The 25,470-nt window shown below is 43.5% G+C and overlaps 1 protein-coding gene across 11 annotated transcripts in view; it reads left to right on the forward strand.

Annotated features, from left to right (window-relative positions):
• LOC105433371 (growth factor receptor-bound protein 14) overlaps positions 1–25,470 on the forward strand; it is a 296,179-nt gene that overhangs the window by 67,696 nt on the left and 203,013 nt on the right. Inside the window, exons 1-2 of one of the 11 annotated variants that reach the window (XM_089074248.1) lie at positions 12,775–15,201; positions 17,537–18,052. The exons of 9 other annotated variants lie outside the window; for them this stretch is intronic. In XM_089074248.1, the coding sequence (XP_088930374.1) occupies positions 17,998–18,052 (55 nt within the window). In that variant the 5' untranslated portion in view covers positions 12,775–15,201; positions 17,537–17,997. Of the gene's footprint in view, positions 1–12,774; positions 18,053–25,470 lie in introns of those variants that run through there. One more of the 11 variants, XM_089074247.1, reaches the window with a different exon arrangement.

Raw genomic sequence — 25,470 nt, forward strand, 5'->3', positions numbered from 1 at the left:
ATCGATTGATTGTCAAATTGATAAGGCAAGAATCGAAGCATCAATGAACATTGGTGTAAGAAACGCGCGAAATAGATGTTGGCTTATATTATTTATCATTTTACTAGATCAGAGATAATTCCGATTATCATTGAAAAATATTGATCCGGCAGAAAATAAAATTGGCGTTTCGCTCTTTGATCGTATCATTATTCGTCCTCTTATCGGAGGTTATCGCTGTCGTCTTTTATAATCACGATCGTGACGCCCGCGTCACACAGTTAGGCTCGCACACGTCGATAAGGTTTAATCGCGTCGATCTCGTAAACGACTCGTAAATAACTGAACTGTTGATTAATTCAATTTGACTCGGCGAGTCTAAACAATTTATTCGCGTATTGCAGTTTGCACGTAGTAACGTAACATAACGCACGCTCGCGTGAACGGTTTTCCGGAGAAAGTGGGTCTCGGTGAAAGACCGTCTAATATGCGCGACGCATCATTAAACGCCTCGAACGATCTAGGAAGCGGGGAGGAATGACAAGGAAAGAAAGAAAGAAAGAAAGAAAGAAAGAAAGAAAGAAAGAAAAAAAATCGAGCGGATCGCGGTCGCGGAAGCGAGCGGTAGAGCGAGGTAAATGTACTTGGGTTTGTGTTTACTGCGCAGTTTGCGCATGGACGCGACAGGAAAGACGAGGGAGCGAACGGGAGAGTGAACGACCGTGCCGAAAAGCCGACTCCCTCCCCCTCCCCCTCTTGTCGCGCGCCTTTTACAGTTAACGCTAACAAACCGTTCGAGTCTGCTAGGCGCTGCTACGCGGCGTTCTTTTTCCCGTTCGAATAAAAATGTTCGTACATCTCTCTCTCTCTCTCTCTCTCTCTCTCTCTCTCTCTCGCCTAAGAATATCATCCAATCAGAAATCATACAATCTTGTCGTACAATACGTAGCCGACAGGCGACCGACTACTCTTATCATGAAAATTTTTGAAAATGCGCATAATTGGCTAATTCGAAATCAAATCTCGAAACGAATCGGTAGAGTAAATTCAGCACGAAATGTAAGTTTATTCGCGTCGCGAATCTATCTCTAAACACAGATACGAGCGAGATCTTGTTGCGTAGCGATGCGTGTATGTGCGCGGTACTCGCTTCACGAGGGACTATCTCGCCGACGACAAACGCGAGCAAATAAACCGAGCGGGCGAAAGAGGCAAAGGAAAGGGAGAAGCGAGCGATACGGTTGCCGTTCGGCCACCCACATGCCACTTGTGTTTCTAGACATAAATCGCGAGCCAATTATGCGCACCGTGACGCATTCGTGACGACGGACGTCTCTTAATTCAGCGCGTTTGAATCTCTTCCGACGAGGAGAAGCTACTCGCTTTTTTGAGTGAGATTTTTGAGAAATTCTTGAGAAAGTTGCCGCGAACGCGTCATATTTCGTCTCGCTGAAATGAATCTGAAAGTGAAATTAAAACCTGCTTTTTGCGCGCTGCGTGTTCAAATTTTATCATTAAACTATCGTTCCGCGCAATCGTTTGGCGCGAGTGATTGCGAAAATATTTTTTTTTTTTTTTTTTTTTTTTCGACAGACACAATCGCAACGGTGTTCGTTGTTGTCTTCGCCGATGCGATTACAACTTTCCAAGTGCTCATGTTACACTTCAAGGCTGCGAATCTCAACGTACCGTCACGTAAACGTCGCGCGCGGCGACAAAGGAATGGCGGACGAGAAATCGCGAGGTGGTGTCGAAGCTGCCCGGCCACATCGTTTTGTGAAGGCAATTTCGTTCGGGCTAATCGGGTCGTGCTCACTACGTCTACGTTCACTTTCGCTGTTATACAAGGTGTTAAAAAAACTGTCGAAAAAGTTGATAGTACTTGTCGAAATGAGCGGAGGAATTTTAACACTAGAAATGTTAATTTAATACAAAAATGTAAAAAATTATAAGAGATATGTCTGTGTGAATAATAATAACAAATGTGATAAAATGTTCATGGGAGAAAAAGGAAGGAAAAAAAAAAAACAGAAAGAAATGCACCTACGTAATAATAGTAAGAGTAAAAAAGAAATATCTCGGTAATGATAAAATCAAAATCTCGAGTATCGACAAAAAATATTATCCCGCTGAAATGCAATTGCTTCCAAACACCATATTATAAGACCGGCACGCAGCTAATATTGATGTCGAGAGGGTTTCATGTGCAGAAAGTAGTCTCCCTCGGAAATCCCGATGGAACTCATCTCATTAGGTTTTACGGCTCTTTACTTTCGTGGCGGTCGAACACTTTTTACTACCCCCGGCTGTCTGGTGGCATTAATCATAAATCCATCTCCTGGAATTCTCGTTCCCATCTCGTTCCATTTTCGTCGTTTTCTATCTGTCTTTCCTTTTTCACTTTATCCTTCCATTTTCGTCCGCCACAATCCTCCTGAGATCGTCACTTTGTATAATGCAAAATCGAAGAAATGCGGAAAGAAGAGACGAGCCGAAGAGACACAGACACCGATCGTTTGTAAAAAATTGTTTTGATATTTCTCTTTGTCGAGTTGTCGAAATGTAGAGATGCAGTTCGCATATACACACGAGCGAATGGAAATTCGCAAAAATACCAAGTTCGAAAGCGAACTGGTTTACGTACGCGATTGTTCCCACTATGATCTTCGAAGATTTTGACTTCTTGCCGATGTAAAAATATAAATAACAATTAAATATAAGAAAAAAGTTATATATAAAATATTTTTTTATTTGATTAAAACACTCGGGGTAAACCCATGATATTGCCGAGATGCAGAGAGAAAGTTCACAGGGGGAAGTGGTATTATTAGAAATATCGATATCAGATACCTTGACAGAGAGAGAAAGAGTGAGAGAAGGGGGCGGAAAGGAAGGGGGAGGGAGGGAGGGAGGGAGGATAAACGTGCTCTCGCGGCAACACATTTGCGATTTGTGGCTGTCAAACGGTACAGAAGAAGGAAGATCATCGATCATCATTGCCCCCCCGTTGCGCAACAAGTGAAGGCACCGAGGATCGCAAACTTCGCGAACTTCTTTCTATCCACGAGTACTCGCTCGGCGAAAATTTTGGGACACCTGGCGTTTCTTTTCCGACCGAATCCGATCGCCTTTTTACGATTTTGCCGCAAAACGAGGGTAGACTCGCGATAACTTTTACCGCGCGATAATGAAGCTACTGGAAGTACTTTCGCGGCGAATAATCGGACGGTGCGACTTTACTCTCTCTTATGAAACACGAGAGAGGTAGGAGACTTCGACGCCGATATCGCGTTGCGAATCCGAAGCGACCGCGTGAGTCACTGATATTTCCGTTTTGTTGAATCAAACTTCCCCCCCCCCCCCCCATAACTTCATCCCGGGTGTCTCTGGCGCGTCGGCAACGCGGCAACAATCTGACTCGCAACGGCGAATTCGAAAATAGCAATGAGCTGTCCTTCCGTAATTTATTATGCTATGTAATGACATGTTAATTCATTCAAGTTTTGGTAAGGAAAGAATCATTTGAAATTCAAAGACATCTTGTGTATACAACTGCTGATTTTTTTAACATCACCGCGCGTTGTGCGACAGTCAAACACAGACACGTGGCGCGCTCGTTCGTGAATCTTTAGTTCAGTTTCGTTTTACGAGCCATGCGGCTCTGATGTAACCATGGGTCTACGGGATTATTTTAGCGAATAGCGCAACTTCTCGGCTCTTTTATATTTTTCGTCGACGTTGCAGAATAAATTCGTCAGGGGGTAATTTCAATTCTGGCGTGCGTCAGTTCTTTCTTCGCAAAAAAATGAGAAAAAAATATCCCAATGCAAAACTATATACATAACAATTTGTCTCTCTCGGTGATCTCTTTTATCTTTCTAAAGCTCTTGTAAAAAAAAAAAAATTCCAACTTGATCTTCTTGAAATGTCGCGCAAGCTAGAATAGAATACGTTAAATCGAAATAGATCTCGAGTTCGTTGATTTCCTTCCCGTGTGCTCCGTCCTACGGTCGTCTTTTCCGCTCGCGGGAACTGTCAAATTGTCATATCTGTTATTATATCGATGCGGCTACGAAGAAAATTATCAGAGGTGACGTACCGCGAGGTGACGTAGCCGAAACGGCGGCGGCGGCGGCGGCGGCGGCGGCGGCGGCGGCGGCGGCGGCGGCGGCGGCGGCGAATTGTTTGTCGTCGTTCGTACATAATAATCCACGATATCTCAGATCGGCCCCGTTGCGTCAATCGCAGAGTTCCCTCGTCGAAATGTGTGTCGTGAATGGCCTTCGGCTTCGACGTTATTTCGTCGATACTTCCTCCGAGGAGCGTCGGTCGAGTGAACGGCCGTACCGTGCGTTTCAACTGTCAGCCAGTCAGTCACACAACCGTTAATCACGTCGGTGAGTTCGACAGGCCACGTTATTCGCGAGATCCTCGGTGATATTAGAACGAAATAATTCGCCCAGCTTGACGGACTCTCGCACGGCTGGAAACGGTAAAGTGAAACGTTGCGAAACTTTTCAGCGATTCGAAATAGCTCGAATAGCGAATCCCTCCGTCGCCCTCCGTCGTTGCCCTCGAAATTATGTCGGATGACGCGCACTTCGAACCCGCGAATTTTTCCTCTTCGACATTATATCGGAGGCGAATTTTAAATTAATGTTAATGATCACAGAGCTACATGGATTTGGATGATGGTGTTAGAATCAGTCGCATATGGATAAAGCAGTTGTGCTCTTTCTTGAATGTCAAACGGATTCTAAATTTAACACAGTTTTAATCTCCGGCTTAATTATCGATATATTCAATTTGTATGTGTGTGTAAGAAATAAAATGTGAACGTTAAGTAACTGTGTGACAGGATTGAATGATATCGAGATATTAAATTCGAAACAAATTCCTTCATTAATTTTAAGTCGCTTTCTGAATTTGAAGATTAGTTACAAAGGTATCGGAATTATTATCGCGGCGGAGAAATTAATTACCGAGTAGGAAATCGATGGATAAATGAAAATGCGATGAAACTTACGGGCCGTGCGCGAACGAGGGATACAGAGATCTCTCGATCAAGCGATCATTTATCAGATAAAGTGGGAGGAAGCAGAAGATTTCGCGCGAATGATTCGAGAATTTTGTTTGAACAACCTTCGACTCGCGGAGGTTGTGCGAAGTGCTGTAAATAAATTCCGCACTTCGCGTTACCGACGTCCAGCTGTTATCGCCGCAGTTATTGACACAAGCACGATGAAGTGCACACATGCGTTGCGTTGCCTCGGTGTATGTCTTTTTTTTTTTTTTTTGTGCGACACGCCCATTGCATCTCACGGAAGGCAAGACACGAACGAGGGGGAAGGGAGGGGGGAGGAGGGGGCTCGGTATATTTCGCCGCGTTGCGGACAGATGCGTCAGGAATCGTGCGTTCGATCGTCGAACGGTGGATTCTATTTCAAACAAGATAAACAAGATTGAATGAAAAAGTTGTTCTCCGCGTCGCGGAAATCGCGACTGCGGTGCAAACGGTGCAAATTCCCCGACGTCGATGTATCGATGTAGGGAAAGGTCAGGAAGTGCGGCGCGCCACGCCGACCATAACCGCCACGCAACCACGCTCGTTCGAGCACTCGGTCATGCACGGATTTCAACGGCACGACGGCCTTTATCTACCGGCGGAACACGCACGGTGATAACGCGCGTTATTTATTTTTTCATAATAATCGTGCGTTAACATCGCATTGAAAAATCACGCTCGTCGGTTGCCGCTCGTTGTCGCGTCGCGTTCGTTCGTTCATTCGCGCCGTCGCCGTTTCGAGAATGTCGGCGGCGATCGGGAGAGGATCGTGAAACAAATGACGTCGTTCTCCACGCATGGCATCGCCCATCGATTAATTAATTTCCACCACGTGTTTACCTTAATTGCGCGCGGCTAGGCGCGATGCCGCACGCGCCTGCGGTTTCCGCTGATTAATGGCGGACCATTAGGCGCGACATTTTTGTACGCTATTCTTCCGCATGCCGCATATTTCTCTTAACCCTCGACCGGCGACTGTTTACCGGGCTCGAATGTTTCGCATTCTGCCCATTGATTCGCGGAGAATAATTTGCGGAAAATTCAGCTTATTTGAACGGGCAGATAGCGATCCGTACGATTCGAAACGCACCTCGTTGTGTATTTCAAAATTATTAATTTCTAAATAACACAAAATATTAGAAAGATTGCGACTAGCCGCTTGCTCCACTCGATTTAGAAGAATTTGAAATGTATAAATAAAAAAAATATGTATTTTTCAAGTGACTCGATCGCGCGCGATTAAGAGAGATTCTCGTCGGTGTGATTTTGCGTGCTTACTTGATTCTCGCGTTAACCATGTATTATTTCGCAATTCTGCCGAGCCCTAAAATTCGATCGGGATAGGGGTGAACAACCCTCGTTCGGAAGCGACCGTCGTGTGGCTTGAAAAGCATGCCGGACCTTGCCCAACCGATCTCTCCGTAGAGACAGGGGAGAATATGCGTGAAGAGAGAACCGGCGAGTATAATCGTTGCGTGTCACTTGAAACGCACGGGGGAGAGGGTTTCATTTCAGTGCATAGAGAACGCATCCCGTCGAAGCCCTCCCGTCTGGCCGTTACCGTGCTCGTAACTACGTTTAATTTAATTATCATAAAGGCTCTCCACTTAGCACAGTATTCGCGTTTTACAGCGAGGGCGTTTCTTTCGCGTCCGCTTTCGCGTCGTGCGGCCAATCACATTCATTTTCTTCTGCTTTATGCTGCACGACATTTATTTACCAACTCAGATATGAGAGATTAAAGTAAAAAAAAAAAAAAAAAAAATAATAATAAAATAAAATAAACAATCGAATATTGACAAATCAAGAGTTGTAAAAAATTATTTGACAGAATATTCAAGATTTTCGTCGAGTTAAATATTAAAAGTGAACGCACCCGAAATTCCGCTCCCGAAGCTTCGAATTGATTCGTTCGCTCAATTAACAACTAAATACAGAGAATTCAATGGTATCATTTGGAGAGGGGGGGGGGGGTGGGATTTCATTTAAACGATCCGACTGTTCTAGATTTGCGGCATATTCAGTGCAGCGCTAATTCCGGGTTAAACCAACGTAACTCTCATCCGATAAACGACGCATTTCGTGTGAGCGCAGCTTAACAAATAATTCGGCTAAAGTCGACGTTCGTTGTGTTGTCCAGGCAACGTGCCCGACCGGTCGATGCCTCCTCTGTTATCATGCGGTCTTTCTCTCTCTTCCATCTCTCCGTCTCTCATTCATCCCTTTCCCCTTGTGTTGCCCAGCCCTTTCCTTCGACCCCCATTATCCCCGTTTATCTAATCCGATATTTGCAAGCGTAGCGTCGTTAGTTAGTTAATTAAAAGATTTGTACTTCTCCGAGTGAAAAACGTTCAATCAAAATTATTGTTGTTTATCACGATTTTTTTGCATTATGAAAGAATAACAATTACTAATTATTAAAGTAATTGTTATTAATTCAGATGTAAATTTTTAATAGAATATATGAATTATTTTTAATTGATAAATATAATAATTGTTAAATTACGAAGTTTCTATCTATTACTAAAGTGGCGCACTAAGGTGGCACATGATCGAATATCGCAAGTGTCAAGGATTTCTTCGCGGAATGATTTACGTTGTGAATAATAAGTTCAAGCCGTACGGACAGTTTCTGCCTTCCGCATTCATTAGCATTAGTTAACGTGAAAACCGCCGATCAACACGCGCCACTAACTAATTACTGTTATCGTACATCTTTTTTCCGTCAAGGTCGCTTGAGTTCATGAATAATTACAAGCGCGAAAACCGCCGCGAGAGTCGCACCATCGACCAGAGAGCCGCAAGTCACAACTCAAACGGTGGTCAAAAAAATCATAAAATAAAATCACGAGAGGCTCTATATATATATATATATATATGATTAATCAAAACTGAATATAACGTGATATTGTATTAATGTAATATTATATTATATTGTTGTCGATAAGACTACGTCGTGAAAATCAATCACGCGCTATCGTCGCGCAACGAAGAGGAATGTAATCCACGCCGATTGACAATAGACGAGACTTGACTACTGTCAGTGGTAACAACAACAACGGCTGCGGACGGACAGGCGGTGCATTAGCGATTGCATGGAGCACGTTGCATTGTTATCACTCTGTCTCTCTCTCTCTCTCTCTCTCTCTCTCTCTCTCTCTCTTTCCTTCTCTTTCCGACTCGGACTCCGGCGTTTCTTTTCCGCGCTCGATCGGGGAATTATCGATCGGCGTGAGCGACCATCCCCTTGCTTCACTTCGCATCACCGAGCAACTACGCGTTTCTCGTTTCATCAGGGTCGATCTTACGCAAGGAATGACGCAGTTATCACCGCATGATGGGGGAGGGATTATTTTCTCTTTTTTTGCCGATCGAGGTCTCGACTTTGGATCGACATTCGACTTTCAGCTTGGACACTTTCTAATCTAGATTATCGGCTAGTCGTATCCCTACCCTCATCGCGCCTCTCTCGTCCCGGATCTCCGTTCCCTCTCGTACTACTCCGCCGCTACTACTACGCTCGCCCCACGTGGCGCAGGCGTGGGTTTGTTGTCTCTCCATCGCGCTCGCGCTTGCTGCCGTCACGTTCGCGAGCGACGCGTTCTCTCTCTCTCTCTCTCTCTCTCTCTCTCTCTCTCTCTTTTGCGTGCTCCGCGCAGACGGACTCTCTCTCCATGCCCAACCTCTTCGCCCTCTTCGCGTCGCGCCGCGTCGCGCGACGCCGCCGCCGCCGCCGCCTTCGTCATTGTCGGCGACCGAAGCAGCGCCGACGGCCCCGCGCGCGCTGCATTTATTGAACCGATTTCGTTCTCCGTCTCGCGGAGAGCGCGTCCTTTCCCGCCGTTTATCCTCGCCTCTCGCGCGTTCCCGCTCGCCATTTGTCATCCCTCCCTTCCTACGCTCGCGCTACCTCCAGCCGACCGACCTCGTGCCTCTAACCCTCTCCCCGCGAGCTTTCTCTCATCTCGTCCGTCCGTCCTCCCGTCTGTCGACGATCCCGTTCCCATATATTTGGAGCGTTTCGGCGGGTCTTCGTGGTTCCACGTACGCACGAGGCGATCCACAGCTATATAAATTTAGCCCGCCGTTCCTCGATACGGCGGGCGCACGTGACACGCGAAGAATAGTGTTTTAGACCCAATCGACGTTCCAACCGAGATCTAATTTTATTCTCTGAAGTAGATTTTACGAAAGTTATGGTTTCATTTTCTTTTCGACAACTAAAAACAAAGCGCTATTTGTATATGTTTGCAAGTATGTATTATTTATTCATCTTTTATATTCAAGTCTTAATATAATTTACCTAATTGACATTTGTCTATCATTCTTGTCTGCCTTATCATTCTCGTAATTGTAAAATTCATCAATGACTTTAGTGACTGTTAAAAACTTTAAAAATATTTATGAATATAATTAATAAGATAAATTCCGTGACTTTGGCAAAGTAATTAAAGAGAACAGAAATGCCTGTTTCAACCATCATATGACTTCTGAATGAGCATCGCAAGTTCAATATCAAATTCATTTACCCAGATGTTTTACTGATAAAAGTAGATATTGACACAATGATACTACGCGCAATGGTATTTTTTTATCACCCGCATGAATGCTGATTTTACAAAATCAATATTCATTTCATCGCAAACATGTATATGCATCTATGAAAAGTGTGGATAATAATAGACATAGATCACAAAATTAACATCGCGAACTATCTGAATGCTGTTGGTCACGCAAGCTTCTGTAAAACAGACGATCTTTAATAGTCTAATTGGACCTTGAACCAAACAAGTCTCGTGGTCTGGTCCTTCCGAATATTTGGAAATCCGATTCGAGGATCTAACCCGTTCAACTTCGCAATTTCGCGTAGCCGCGTAAACGCATCTCTTCTTATGGTCATCCCAATGGTAAATGGTGGTGGTGATGGTCGTACACGATGACCAGGATCGATCGCTTGTCCCGGGAACTGGCGTCTACTATGACGTCACCCGACGTCACTGATCCCGAGGGGAACGCGGAGGTACCGGGGGGCGGTACCGGTGCAAGCGCGTCGCGTTCTCCAGCTTTTTCCCCCCGCGCGTGCACGCAAAACACCGCGTGGGTATGAGGTCGGGGAGGGGGCAAGGGGTCAAAACCCGAGCGATTTGAAAAGCGTTTGTCTCGATAGAACGACGCGGACGCTTATTTCGGATGGCACGTGAACACCACCCGGATAGACGAGCGGACGGAAATATATCGGCTTCTTTTTTGAGGCGTACCAAGCGCCCTAGGCTGTGAGATCTTGACGTCAACTCGGGAAATACCGGCCCCGACGCCTCGATTTCCGCTTCGAGTTCCGCTCTTGGCGCACGCCTGCGCGATGGAATGATATATGTGTACACACAAACGACTCTCACCTGCGTAACGAAGACTCTCGTGGTTCATCGTACGGCGGGAAGGGCGGCACCGGTCGAGATGGTTCCTCTCCCCCAGCTGCGTGCGGCCAAGACCTAGGACACGCTTCGTCGACGGCGAGCGTTCATGTTCCTTCTCCGTCCCTTTTCGCCATGCCGCGCCGTGTAGTCGGCGAACTTGTAAGCACGATTACGCGACGCGACGTCATGCGAGCGCACTATGCGCACTCTCTCTCTCTCTCCTCTCTCTCCTCTCTTCGGTCTCCCCTTCGTCTCGCTTGGCCGCGCACTGCTTTCGACCATGCACGTGCCCTTCGTCTTCGGGGGATTCTTAGACGGGTCTGTTACGTGTCAAAGACAACGGGAACTGAACTCGGGGTTCGAGATTTCGTTTGTGGCAGCTTTGCAAATTAATCCCCGATTTTAAAAATTAGATTATTTGATGTTGAATAATTGAGTCTCTCTCTCTCTCTCTCTCTCTTTCTCTCTCGCTCTCTCTCTCTCTCTCTTTCTCTCTTTTTTTAAATTTATTTTAATCGGTTTAATTCATAATAATTTCAAGAGAATTTTGGAATATTTATAGGATATTTCAAAAGTGAAGATCAATTGCTCAAGAGATAATTGGAGACCCGAAAACAAGAAAAAAAAGTTGTATGAATATAGATCCGGAAATACGTTGTTTTTATTGTAGTTATCGTCATTTCTAAGTTGAAATTTGAAATTGCTTTGCAATTTTTTTGTCGAAATTGAAAGAAGAGACTGGTCTTTATGAGTTTCATAACATAATTAAATAAAAGTTGGGTGCTGCTTTAGCATAGGATGCACCACGTGGAGATATAGTCCGCTTAGCATCTCTTGACAGGAATCGGGATTCCACACAATTATACACCTTGAGCAGTGCTAAAGCAGTCTGCAACTTTTATTGGACCCTAATTATGAATTATAAAATTATCATAAAGGTCATCTCTTCTTTTAACTTAAAAAAAAATTCGGAAGCAAAGTAATTTCAAATTTTAACATAAAATGACGATAACTCGCAACGAAAACAATGCATTTTGAGAACTATGTTTATATAAACTTTCTTTCTTGTTTGTGAGACTCCATTCATCTCCGGAGTGATTGACCTCGACGTACAGAACAGCTTGTATATCGCGCTGTGCGTCGCGACATAAATAAATATATTGTGTATGTATTCCACACTCTGGATCCGCGTGCGAGACCGTTAATTAATCCCATCTTGTATAGCTGCGTGAAATTATTATTAGACAAACGCGATGGTGGTATGCGATACGAAACAGGATCCCGCGAAGCGGCTTCGAGAATCGAGGGAAACGCACGCATCGCTTGTCGTTATTGCTTCGGAGGCACGTCGTCGCATCGATTCCTTCAGATTGGTATAATTCAGTAATTAATCAAGATTCGGGGAGTTCATTAGCTTGAGGCAATAACGTATTAAATTGCGCGGGAGCAAATCCTGTGAAATTCTTCATTCGTCTTCGACTAAGGTATTTCGTAAGATTAATGTGATTAAGTGTTGTTAAAATGTTATATATATTATTAATAGATGATCGATTAAAGTGTAATAATAAATAGACAAAATTCGCTCGGCGTTTCAGAATGATCACTCAAATGCAAAACTATATATAGTAATCATATTTTGCAGATATAAGACAGAAAATAAAGATAAAGCGTACTTTATATTACACACTGATTAGTGAGTGGATGTAATACAGAAATACACCAACATTATACACTTTGACTTTTATATTTATTATTATATACAGATTAATGTGTACAGACATATCAAATGTAGATTGTATTTATTTACCGTCATTATATATGCTTTTAATTATAATCTTCAAAGTTAAAGTTGTTTGAAATCTACGCAGTAAATTAAATAGAATATAATCATTTTCGAATCCTTTATTGTCCTTGTTTTACTGGAAATTTAACTTTTCAGAAATGCTCGCGCACGGTTATCTCATTGCTTGTTCCAGAATTATCACATTGGCGCATAATAAAAGACGCACGAAAAAAAAAAAAAAAAAGAAAGGCAGATCGAGGGGAGAACGCTCGTTCGTCGCTTATCGAACACGTTCGCGAGCAGCGTGACGTTGACATATATCAATATTTCGCGATTTCGTCGTCGACGGTCCTCAGGAATTTCGGATCTCAGGAATTTCGCAACAAAGAAGTTTCGCGAGCGAAGTAAGCGAGTCCGAAGGACTCCGTGGACACGACGCGAGAACGCGTCGGAGAAAGAAAGAGAGAGAGAGAGAGAGAGAGAGAGAGAGAGAGAGAGAGAGAGAGAGAGAGAGAGAGAGAGAGAGAGAGAGAGAGAGAGAGAGAGAGAGAGAGAGAGAGAGAGAGGGCGAGAGGATCGACCGAGAAGGGTGGCGGCAGATCGAGGAAAGTGGACGATGAGGAGGGGGGAGTAAAGAGAGGAAGTCGCAGATCGGAACGAAACGAAGGCGTAGGCGGCGCAGCTCCGAGAAAAAGCCTGCCTCGCGAAGGGATGGCAAGTTGGAGGAAGAGGGACGGGGATAGCCAGACGAGGCGAGGACGATAGACAAGGCCGGATTTAGACGCTTCGTTGCCCAGCCCCTCCCTCGAGAACGAACACCTCCGACGAGGATACCGCGACGCAAAGGCGATACGAGGTGACACCAAGTGCATGCTGCTTTATGTGCGCAGTACTTCGCAATAATAGCGGCCACCGAGATAATCTTCCACTTCATGAAACACTTCATGAAATATGATATCATGATATCTATCTAATGCGACGATTTTGAGGGGAGGGGAGGGGGGGGGAAATGGGGAACGATTGAAATTTCTTCATGATAGAGTCGTCGATTAAAATTTTCGTCGCGACAAATTCTCTGTTCCCGAGAGATATTCCCGTGAGAAATCTCTTGTTTATTCGAAAGTTATTTCTCGACGAAATCTCTTTCCTTTGAAAAAAGATTGGCTCTATATGTAAATTAGAAATAAAATGAATTTCCTACAGGCTACTATAGCTACAGGCAAATACATGTGAGATACTTGGAAAGGTTAGAAGTCAAATATCTCTGAAGAATTTTTGAAATGATTAGTAAGATGTTATTTTTTTTATCTGACAACCAGATGCAGATTAGGCATGTATCGATAGTCGTCATACTTAGAAATTCAATATTGTTATAAAAATAGAAAAATAACTGCAATGTTTTCGTAAAAACAGAATTTCCTATAGATTATGAATTATTGAATAGATTTGTATACCTTCTAACTCACCTCGGTGAGCTTTAGACTTTAAATTAATTGGAAATCGTACGAACAAGCGGTTACTAGATAGACTATTCCGTTAGATATTGAATCTTCATATTGTACGAGAATTGCGTCATGCGACTCTCGAAAGCGGGTTCGTGATTCGTGACACACAGCCGAAAGATCTCACGAAAGGTCTCTTACTCGCCGGAGAAAAAGAGCATTTCCTCTACATAATTACGTCGCAAATCCACCCCTGAGACGAAGGGACGAGGGCAGGAGTCCAAAGGCGAGCTCTCGCAAATCGCGCGACGGATGCCAATGAGGTGATTCCGGGAAGGGGAGATGGTAGCGGGAGCCTCCATTACGTGTGTGTATATATGCGTGTTCGCTCGTGGCGCGCGAACGATCGAGGGAGAGAGCCGCGAGGGAGCGACAGTGGGAGGGAGAAGGACGGAGCGCGTCGTGTGTCGGCGAGACGCGTGGATTTGTGTGAGTGAGGGAGGCCGTACGCGGTGGGAATCGTCCCTCTCCGTAGTACTACGCGGGACGTCACGCGAGCGGTATGTTACACGTTTTTGTATCCCGTTTGGTTAGAAGCGACGAGCGACGGGGCTGCAAGTTGATTGTTTGGCGTGGCGCGAGTTTGTCCGAGAAGAGAATCGTCGCGTCCGCGACGAAAGCGCGCGTTCCATTCCGGCCGTTGCGAACGACCGGGCGTTTTCGTCACGCTTCGCCTTCTTGTGTTTACGTTCGCGAGTGAGCGAGTGCGCGCGCGCGCGCGCCCCGCCGTCGCTGCCGCCGTCGTGTTTAGTTCACCGAGAAACTTCAGACTTGGAGGCGAGCGTGAGAGAAGACGACCGTAAATGTGCCAAAGATGTTGGATTATTTATCGCGCGAACAATTCACCGCGATCGCACGCGATCCCAGCGCAATCCCTAATTTTGACTGGGACTGCGCGTAAACGAAAAACGTGAAGTTCGCCGGCGGGAAGAGACCTGAAGTTGCCGCTTGAAGCGTAGAAGCAACGGGCGGACCGGCCCGCCGTGGGTTCTCGGCAATTTTCGGCGGTCGTCGTCGCAGCGCCGCGCCGCGTTACGCAGCGGTACGAAATATCGTGAGGGTTAGTTGACCCGGCGCGTCGTCGCGTCATGTTTGTTCTTACCTTTGCGAGCGTAATTCGCATGGAGATACGAATTGCACGTGCGAGCATGTAATTGTCGAGGCACGTGTCGGGCGAGCGACGCGAGTGATAAATATTCCGATTTCTTCCGCGTCTCTCCGTGACGGTAATTTACATCGAAAATTCACGCTACGTTGAAATCACCGTGTGAAACGTGCGCGGTGTGTAATATGTATATATATGTGTGTGTATGTATGTGTGTCTGTGTGTGTATATGTGAAAGAAAAGTGTGCGACGTGCTCGGAAACCACGTGTAACGTCGCGTTTTCTCGGGTCGAAGGTCAGACGCGACCCATCTCTGCGAAGCTTCTTACGGAGTACGCGACATCGAAAAAGAGGTTAGAGATCGCTCATCGCGAAAAACGCGATCAAACGTCTCGGGAAGATTCGAGACGTTCGATAGCGTGCATCGTCACATTCATATGGCCGGCGTTTCTGCGCGCGCGCGCGCGACAAACGTGAAGTTTCCCGCGTACGTTTGTCATTATATGCCGTTTGAATTTGATTTAAACGGGAAAACGGAGAATACGGAGAAGGAAACGAGGAATGTCGCGATTATTCTCTCCACGATCGCGCCTCCGTTCAACGAGTCGATTTCTCGAGCCGCGATTTCTCATAGCTGGCGCGTTTCCGAGTGCGCAGGCGAGTTCCGACGAGTTCCGGCTGCGTCGTAAACAACGTTGGTGCAATGACCACGGGGAGCGTGACTCTCCTCTCTTTTATCCGCTGCGTAGTAGCGTCTAGTATAGCGGACGATCCCCGAACCGTGCGTATCGACGACGTCACGCGAGTCAATATTGCGCAATCTTACGCGGCGGACCCTCCAACCGAGTTAGTAAAGTCGCGCGTTGTGGATTTCCTCGACTTTTGTTATCACAAAATTGTACGTTCTCCGCCCCCTCCCCCTTCCCCCTTCCCGGTTTTGTCCCGGTAATTGGCTATCGATTAAACTCGACACGCGGCACTCCAGAATTGAATTGAAATGAAATGTCGCCGATCGTTGAACCGTTGACATTAGAGGGGTTCGGGGACTCGGGGTTTATTTTAACGCGACCTTTTCTCCTATTATCTCTTTTGTCTTCGTTGCGAGTAGATAGGGCAACGTGAAAAATAAGTGGCCTGTTCTTTTTAAGCGAATCTCTTGGTTCGTTCCTCCCTTCCCCCCCCCCCCCCCTCCCCCCACGTTGGAGAGAAAGGGAAAAGATGAACCGTATAAAAAGTTTAGCTAAAAGGAACAGGCCTAATTTCTATTCGAAGAAGATAATATATACCGCGCTCTATTCAGAATTAGAGACAAGAATACGGGTAGAACAACACGGATAATTGCGACACGGCCGACGTGCGCGCGACGCAGTTATCCTCACTTTTCATGAGTCGTATGAATTGTCGATTTCCGGGAATGCTTCGTCAATCGCGTATGTGGGCTCTAGACACGCGCTCACACGTGCAAGAATGTGCCCCGATTACCTCTTTTATGAGCGTGTCGCGTTCACAGCGTGGGAGTCGATGGCTTCGTGCTGGTTTTAACTCGCGCGCGTACATTCTTGCCCGCATCCCCCTTCCCTTCCCCCTCCCTTTCTTCCCTTCGTTCTCTTCGTTCTCCTCTTTGTATATTTCGTGCGACGCAGCGAATTTCTGAAGTAACATTAATATTTGGAAATTCTTTGGAATTTCGATGAACGAATGACGTGGCACCTAGAATTTGAAGACGCAGGTAGAAGAATGGGACGCACAATCGAAATGTTGATTGTTGTTGTCTGTAAACGTTAAACGCCAGCGTTTAGAAGTTCAAAAGAAGAAAAAGATGCAGGCCCATGAAGATTCATCCTCGTAATCGAGAGTCGAAGGCGTTACAGATCTTCGGTTGTGTGTTCCATCTTTTCCTACTTGCGTTTCCAAATTCGGTATTACGTCATTCGTACATTGTTCCAATCGATATTGCTTTCGACGTGTCATGTTCGAAGAAATATTGCGTCGCACGAAATGAACAACACTGAAGGGAAACTGTTAATTATTGTAACTAGCTATATCCGCGAAGTTTCGCGAAACGCCGATCGAACGGCCAAGGGGAACGTTCGCGGAACGGGATTCTCTTGAATCACGTTTGTCCGGAGCCGACCAAAAACGCTTGTAGTCAACCAATCGGAACTAGTTCGCGTTCTTGGATCGGAATTTATGAGATTCGCTGATGAAAAAAGCGACTAAGCCATTGTCGAGTATCCTCGATATTGCGCGAATATTGCTGATAATTAATCGTGTTCGCTTTGTAAAGATTTTATTCAACAATTTGCCGCCGATTCGGGAAATTCTAACAATCGCGCGGAGTGACTCTGAGTATATGAGTTTTGAGAATTTAATTAATACAGCCAACATTTTCGACGAAACGTTCCGTTAATCTCGTTGCCTTCTTCTGTTGCCACTCGTAAGCCGCGTGCATCACACACGCGGTTTATCGGATCGCAATTTAATCGATAAAAGAGTTAAGTCCCGCGTTTATTTACGACGCAGTAGATCCGCGATTTACCTTCGCCTTGAATTTTTTTTTTTTATCTCCACGAAAGATTCACCCCCGATTCATCGATCGTTTCCCATCGCGTCGATTCCTCCTCCTCCGACGCGAATTTCTATGTCGACGTACATTATTAATAGTTAACAGCATTATCTAATCTACAGCTTGTGCATTAGTGAATCATCGGTGTTATCTATTCCATATACGAAGAGTTTTCGAGCCGCAGCTCGAGTGTCGTGATTTATTTCATCTCCTCACGTTCACGCGACTCGAGTTTGAGAATCATCCGTGATTCGCGCGAGACTCGGCGCGACCGGAAGTGAGTCCCTCGCGAGCCGAGCTCGGTTCTGCTTTGGTTCGCGGCGAACGGTGCGAGGATGCGCGCGAGCGAGCTGGCGTCTTTCCGCGTAAAACGACGCGGATGACAAAACTCGTAATATCGCGTCGCACTTGGCACGGTGAAGAACGTTCTCGTTTTCGCGAGCTTCGTCGTCGTTGGTGTGCACCGCGAACGCGGGGGTGTAACCGTGTGTGAGAACAGTGTGCGAATTTTAGTGTGCGAATTTTAGTGTGCGCGAGACGACAATCGCACGAAAGGGAAATACCATCGGCCATTTGACGCAAGATGGATTACCAGCGGCTGCTGTCCAACAATAACAACAATTATCCCACGCATCATCGTGAGTACCCAACCACCTCTCGTTCTCGCTCGCGCCACAGGGCGTGATAATATCTGATACTCGAGCACACCCATCCGATATCGCGCGTTGTCAGGTCGCTTCTCAAGAAAAAGAGAGAGAATAAGGATGCCCATGGACACGGAAAACGAAATCGGAACGGAATCGGAAGGGTAGAATGGTGGGGATAGTCAATCGTTCCGAAAATTTCATAACTTTCCGTTCTGATTTTAAGCATCCTGGTTCTTCCATATGGATTGCCATATTAAAATTTTCAAAACTAGGATTTACAACCAAAAACCCCGGACATTTCGGCATGCAACCTCGGACAAAAATGCGCTTAAATTAATAAAATTGATTAGAACAGTAAATGAATCATTATTTCACATCTAATTGTTCATTCAGAGCAAAGAGAAATTTAAACTGGATACTAAATAAATACAAACTTTTGATTTAAAATAAAAAGTTTTATTATAGGTTTAATTTTATTATAGTTTAAGTTTTATTAGATATTAAAATTAAAAAGTTTTAATTCTTATGTAATATCTGTGCTATTTGGTAATGCAGAGTAATGCGAGAGAAATCAAAACAAAATATTTAGAAGATTTCTTGAAAACCCTTGAAAACGCTTATAATTATTCCGGACGCTTTCAAAAAATCCCCCCGGATGTCCCCGGATGTGCCCTAAAAAAAAAGTGTCCGGGGAAAAGAGGACGGATGACAACCCTACCCATGGAGCATATTTTTCAAGAAACGGAATCCGTTCTAATCTTATATTTTTTTTTTATAATTTAATAATTTGATAATTTTTCATTATTTTATTTAATTAATACATTAATTGAATTAAATGATAAAAGAGTATCAAACTGAACCTTTCCCATTTCGTTTCGATTCCATGGATTTTCCGTCCATGGGACGGTATGGTACTCTAAGGGGCTCTCGTACAATGAACGAAAATAAAGAATTAAATATAAAAGAATTATTTGACCAATGAAAGAATATCGCGCTATTTTGTGCGAGATTATGTATCGGAGCACGATTTTCCATATGTCGGAGAATTTAATTTTTTATTCTTTACGCCTGTCATTGTGGGGCCCTGACGTTATTATCATTGTCGTGTTCGACGATGGATGACTATCAAAAGGTCACGTGATACGCGTCGCCCAATTTTGCTCTTTCTGTTAAAGAGACATTGCGAGATGCCTTCTTCGAGAGGGTAGTTTTATCTCTTATTGCCTTGTGCTTGCGTTCGCAATTAGCGCGCTTTTGTTTACCGCTCACGCGTTAGTGGGCGACGTGATGTACGAGGAAAGTACGGTATGGAGTTCTCTACGTGCAGACTGGAATGCGTAGATAACGCGTCTCTCGCCACGCATCGGCGAACGACGCCGTCCGTGGGCGTCGTCGGTTGACGCGAACACCCCGCGAGTGGTCGATGACGAGTCACGACGTTCTGCGTCGTCTTTTACAGTTTATTTTTCTCCGTGAAGCGTTCGTAAACGAGGCATCTCCGGATTTTGATGACATTTTTCTCTTTATTTGATCTTTTTACGATATGTTGTAAAAAGAACATTTATCCATACATATAGATTTTTGTATAAGCGAGAATTCTATGATTTTTTTTTTTTTTTTTTTTTTTTTAAGTACAAAGATAAGTTACGGAGAAACTTTAACTACGTTAAAGAGGTTTTAATTATCAGTTTAACCTTGGGGAAATAAGAGACGATTATTTTTTTCTGAGAACTGAAGCTGGAAATTATAAGTTGATATAAGATTTTCAATTCGTAAGTAAGAATAATCAAAATTAATAAATTTAATAAGTTATGTATATAATTATATTTTACATGTTGAATATGTTGCGAATGTATAGAGCCAATATGCGAATTTTAATGACATATTCTTTTCATTATATATTGTATTAAGGGATACTTTGTTAGAATCACCATTTTAATATTTCCTTCTTTTATTTTACGTATTTTATGACTTATTTTTTGTGGATTTTAAAGTCGTCAAAATCTGGGTGAGAAATCGTAAATAAAACTTTATTTCGACTTTGCGAGACCTACACCTGTTACTGGATTTTCCGTATTTCAAATTCGAAGTATCGAGGCACCACCGTAAGAATTGCTGGCACAGGTGGACCACGATGTTTCGAAACGTTTTCTCGTGTATTTTAGGAAATGATCGATTCACTATGTCAATATTGTTCATCTCAATAAATTTGACATTTTTAAGAAATATATATATATATATATATATATATATATATATATATTCATCGTTACTTTTTGAAATATCTATATGTGAAGTATATATACCTGAAATCAAATTGCCATCCAAGGTGGAATATCGAAGATTTGAAAATAGAAATGGTAATTGATTTGAGTTTGGCAAAACGTTACAGAGACGTACTTTTATCATTAGAAACCTAAAGTGTGCACCTACACGTGTATTTATTGAATTCCGTCGATAGATTTGATATATTCTTTGATCTTATAAGTGCTTTTATTCATGAAACCCACGCACAGGGCGTCGACGACATTCCAAAGTTATGTCGCGTAATTTCTTCGAAGTTCCAATCTCAATTCATTTCATTTAAATCAATTTAAATCGTTATTCTTCCAAATTGTTTTTGTCGAATTTATTCAGGATTTGTGTGACCTTATCTTTTTCATCTTCGATCTATTCTTATTTTTATTTTTATTATCAATTCGCACATTTTTTACATAATATCCACAGATATATTTTACGAATCTAAATATATATTTTTTTTTAAATAAAAACAACGATACGAACGGATTGAAAATCATAATTTCCTCTAGTTTTCTAGTAATAATGTGCGATGTGTTGTCTTGTGAGTATAGCAGCCGCTTCGGGAATCGACGGGACATTTGATTACGACCCCGAGATTCCGTTGGCGTCACTCGATCACGACTCGTTACGCTTTTTGCACATTGTATATTTTTTCGAGTTTTTGGTTGGCAGCTCGAGCAGCGTCGCGTGGACTCTGGGGGCGTCGGTTTCGAGAAAGGGATGGAAGGGAAAATAGAGGGCACAAGATCGGTCGTTGCGTAAAGAGCTCCTTGTGATATATTCCATGGTGGTCCTTGAGCTGGCTTTCGCAACGATGAAATCTCTTATTGCAGCGTTTAAAAATTCACCGGAGATCGGTGCGTCCTTGACTAATGGTCGGTTTGTTGTGTTCCTATAGTAAAGTATCTATTTTTTTCATATAAGACTCGCGTCGATTACGATCGGTGTTTCGTGTTTGTGTCTCGAATTCGAGGGATCGTCACGCGTAAATTCAGCGATTATTTATTTATTTATTCTCCGGTTAGAATCGACCGCGTGAGTTTTCCCGCCATTTTGAAGTCGCTCCTTATATTCGGAATTTCAAGATTCATATCCTCTAACTGTCACAATAATATACACTCATTTCTCTGGTTGAATAATTCACGTTAAATTTTTTTTCAACTTTTTAAATTAGAATCTAAAGTTTATATGAGAAATAAATTAAAATTGTCGTCAACGTTGAATGAATTATATTGATTATGTAATTATTACCGATGACTATCTAGTATTAGCATATTACGAAATTAGTAATAGATACAGTTTGCGATTTATATATGCAATAATTTAAAAAAAAAAGAGGAATGTGTGCCTTTAGAATTCATCTTTGCTTCGAATGGAGCGATTTTTTTCACTTGTGCCTCTCAAAGAATCTAATTTTTTCTGGGTCGTAATGCTAGTTCTGACAAGAGAAAATCGCAACTGCATTTGTTACGAATCTTACCACGAGCTGGCTTTCTAGTTAATGCGACTAAGAGTAATGCGCGATCGAAGTTTTCACGTAATACGTCCTTGAGGAACGTGAAACTCGTTTGTCGATGTGCAAGGCCTAAGGTTGATAGATTCGCGGCGAACAATGAGCGATGAAGGATCGCTCAGCTTGTTGCTGGAAAGTTGGTTTCATCTGCCAAATCGCATCATTTCGTTTACAATAACCGGGAGTAATAAAATCCATTTTGGCGAATTGCGAGATTTATTTTTCGGCGGGCAGGCTTTGCTGATACTTGAAACGCTCGAAAACGCAATTTGCGCAGAGCCCTCGAGTGCCTCGTGGACCGACTTGTTTCCGGAAGTCGACAATGCACGGTTCGTAAAGCGAGGACGATGAAGACCATAGCGAGACCCGAACGTTTCTCTCTCTCTCTCTCTCTCTTTTTTTTTTTTTTTTTTTCCCCGGGATGGACAGTGGTCTTGGCATACGGCCAGCCGTCCTTGTTCGTCGCCAGAAGAGTATTGGTTGGCGACTCTGTTTTTTTTTTTTGGAAGTGATTGTAAAAGCCCATCGCATCCCCGGGATTAAATTGACTCTGCCTCGTAAATCCCTTACTCGATTATCAGCATCACTACTACGTGATGCTCATGTAATTTTCGGTCAGCTGGAGCCTCTGGACCTCTCCTCTTCTTAAATCCTTCGTTCGGTCCTCCCCCCCCATCCCTCCGAACAATCGATAATCACTGTCTATGTCTCGATGACAAAGATGACTGCAGCTTGCAGTAATTCTTAGCAGAACGGGACGCAGAAGTTGAGATGTTTGATGTCGATAAAGCATTCGGTTCCAATCTTTTTTTTTTCCTCTCTTTGCCGAGCGCAATACCGATGGGATTGACAAGGAGTTTAATGAGCAACGTCAGTGGGTCAAATGAGCGAAATAACGAGCCGACACAAGCCGTTGCGAGGCACGCATTTATAAAGACCGACGCAGCGGCGTGGCAAAAAGGAACGGAGGAAGAGATATTGCAGTCTGCGATTGGTTGGCAATGATATCGGATTATGGCTCGTGATTACACCTCTCGGACCATCGCTCCTTTATTCATGCAAGCCCGCGAGACGTATAAGTTATAGTATCGGATATCTTTATAATATCCCGCCGTGAAAAAGCGACAAGTCTCGCGGAAACTAAGTTTGTCTTACGATCGTGCGTTCTTTTCCCTCGAGGTTATCGAGCAGCTCCTCTGCTCGAAACTCGTAGCGTACTGAGGTAATTTCTTTTTCCCGAAGAGATTGGATGGAGAGAATTAAGAAATTTAGTTAGATTATTCGGCTTTCTCAATATTTCTCGAGTTAATATTTTAAATCGAAATATCTTGATCTTTCGAAGAATCTGCGCACGTATTTACTTTTTATGAATTACTTTTATTTATATTTTTATTTATATAAATTAATGAGTTACATTATTTTTATTATATAGAGATCTAAGGAACTTTAGATATTTTCTATAAAGTTCTGTGTACCTTTTTATGTCGTTGCAATTTCGTGTTTTTTGACATAAAAATACGACTGCGTCTTTGCATTTTTTGCGATCGGTATTTATTTCCTTCTAGTTGTAAAAAGAATCGATGCTATAAAGAACATGAAACATTTTTTGAAGATTTAAAAATTTAAGACTTAAAATTCGAAGATTTTAAATTTGAAGATTTTTTTTCTCCCGTCGAAAGAGAAATATTCGTAGAAATTTTACAAATCGCGTGCTCCTAATTACACAGCGTTACATGCTTTTGCGCAAGGACTATTAGAAGTGAGTGAATCGAAGTTAATCGTACATTAATTTTACACGAGTACACGATTATTAAGTAGCACTTCTCGCTAGTAATGTGTAATAATGAGCTATCAAATTTGTAACGATATCGCGTTGAATAATTTCTAGGATTTCTAGGATCTTTCTAGCTGAACGAAATGGTTGAATATTGAATAATAACGTTAAACGTTAATGATACGGTACGGATGTTTGTCGTGGATGTTTGCCCCTCACAATTGGATGTTTACTGCCCGTAGTCGCGGTGCAATTTCTTGCTATTCCCCACATCGGGAACGCTGAAAATTTTACACGGTCCGCGTGTGTGGAGAGAGAGAGAGCGCGATTCGGGGCGGCCGCCAAAACACGTTCGAGCTCGACCTAGTCAGCTCGGCCTGCCTTGGTTCTTATCGATCCACCTTGCCATAGGCCCGTCTCCTCTCTTCCGAAATATTTGCTCCGCCGCGATAACGGCGAGATGGACATTGGGAGTTCCAGTTCGCCGAGTTCGGAGAATCTCTCGAGAGCCCGATGCCCGCGGCTCTCTCGCGAGTCTCTCGTTTAAAACTTCACTGTCGTTGGTACCCTGCTTTACAGATTAGGAATTCTCGAATTTGTAGGGAAATGGACCGTGCTTTGGTTCGCCATACAGTTATCATTACACTGTACAAGCATGGCGATCGTTATTGTACAACGCAAAAAGATTTTATACAATAGAGTAGGAGATATAATAGAATTTCTCGTATCGCGATGTGTTTTTTTCGATATCTTCTTTCGAGGCTTTCGAAACACGGAAGAAAAGATTTTAACTTAAGGTATCTAAACATTTGTAGATACGGATTTGAAAATAATTTTGTTTTGGACCGTCAAGATAATTATGTAAGCACACTTAGATACTACGATAATACTCCTAAAAGGATATAATAGAATTTCTCGCATCACACAGTGGGTTGTTTTTTTCTTCCGAGGCAAAACACGGAAGAAAAGATTTTACTGAAGTATTTAAACATTTGTAGATGCAGAAAAGATAATTATGACAAAAGATAATATATCATAAGAGATACTATGACAATACTACACAATTTTTGATATTTTAACATTTTTAAACGTTATTATATACCTGATAGAATTTTCAGATACTTCAGCAAAATTATTCTTTCCCTGTACAATCCGTTTTGTTCTCGTTTCTTTCATACTTTCAATTGAATTCCTCTCTAAGGACGAGATTGCTTACATTCTCTTTCATCACGGTACAATGATAATCGACACTTGTCGTATTATCGGCAGTCTGCTGATGATCTCCCTCGCGACTGTCGATCGCGAGATAGAAAATTCGAAAAAATTCGCGATGAGCGATAAATTAGCGAGGTAGATGTGAGAAATGAGTTTCTCTCCATTATTGCCATTTATTTTTCTCGGCGCAACTGCGCACGTTCCGGCGGCTCGTGTTTATAGAACGACCCGGTTTCGTCATCGTGACAGGTAGATGCCCGCATACTCACGTAGCTTGCGAACGAATGCGGCTGAGAGAAACATCACGAACGGGATCTCGGAGGATCTTCGCGAAGGATATCCACGCGAGATAACGCGTTATCTCATCGTGACCGACGGCGGCGATTAGGAATCCCTAGGTTGCTTTGCGCGAAATGTTTCGAAATATGACAATAGAGAAATTGGATAGAAAATGCGAGGTACGAAATGATTCCCTGCGATTTACGTGCGTTGAGATGACTCTCGCCGTTGAAATTGTTCAAAGTTTGATAAAGCGGCCTTACATCGGAGATCGCGAGAAACTTCTCGAAAGGATACACTCGCACTCGTTGCAAGTCGAAATCTTAA

This window comes from Pogonomyrmex barbatus, unplaced genomic scaffold (genome assembly GCF_055798465.1).
Source record: "Pogonomyrmex barbatus isolate J1 unplaced genomic scaffold, ASM5579846v1 scaffold17, whole genome shotgun sequence".
NCBI lineage: Eukaryota > Metazoa > Arthropoda > Insecta > Hymenoptera > Formicidae > Pogonomyrmex > Pogonomyrmex barbatus.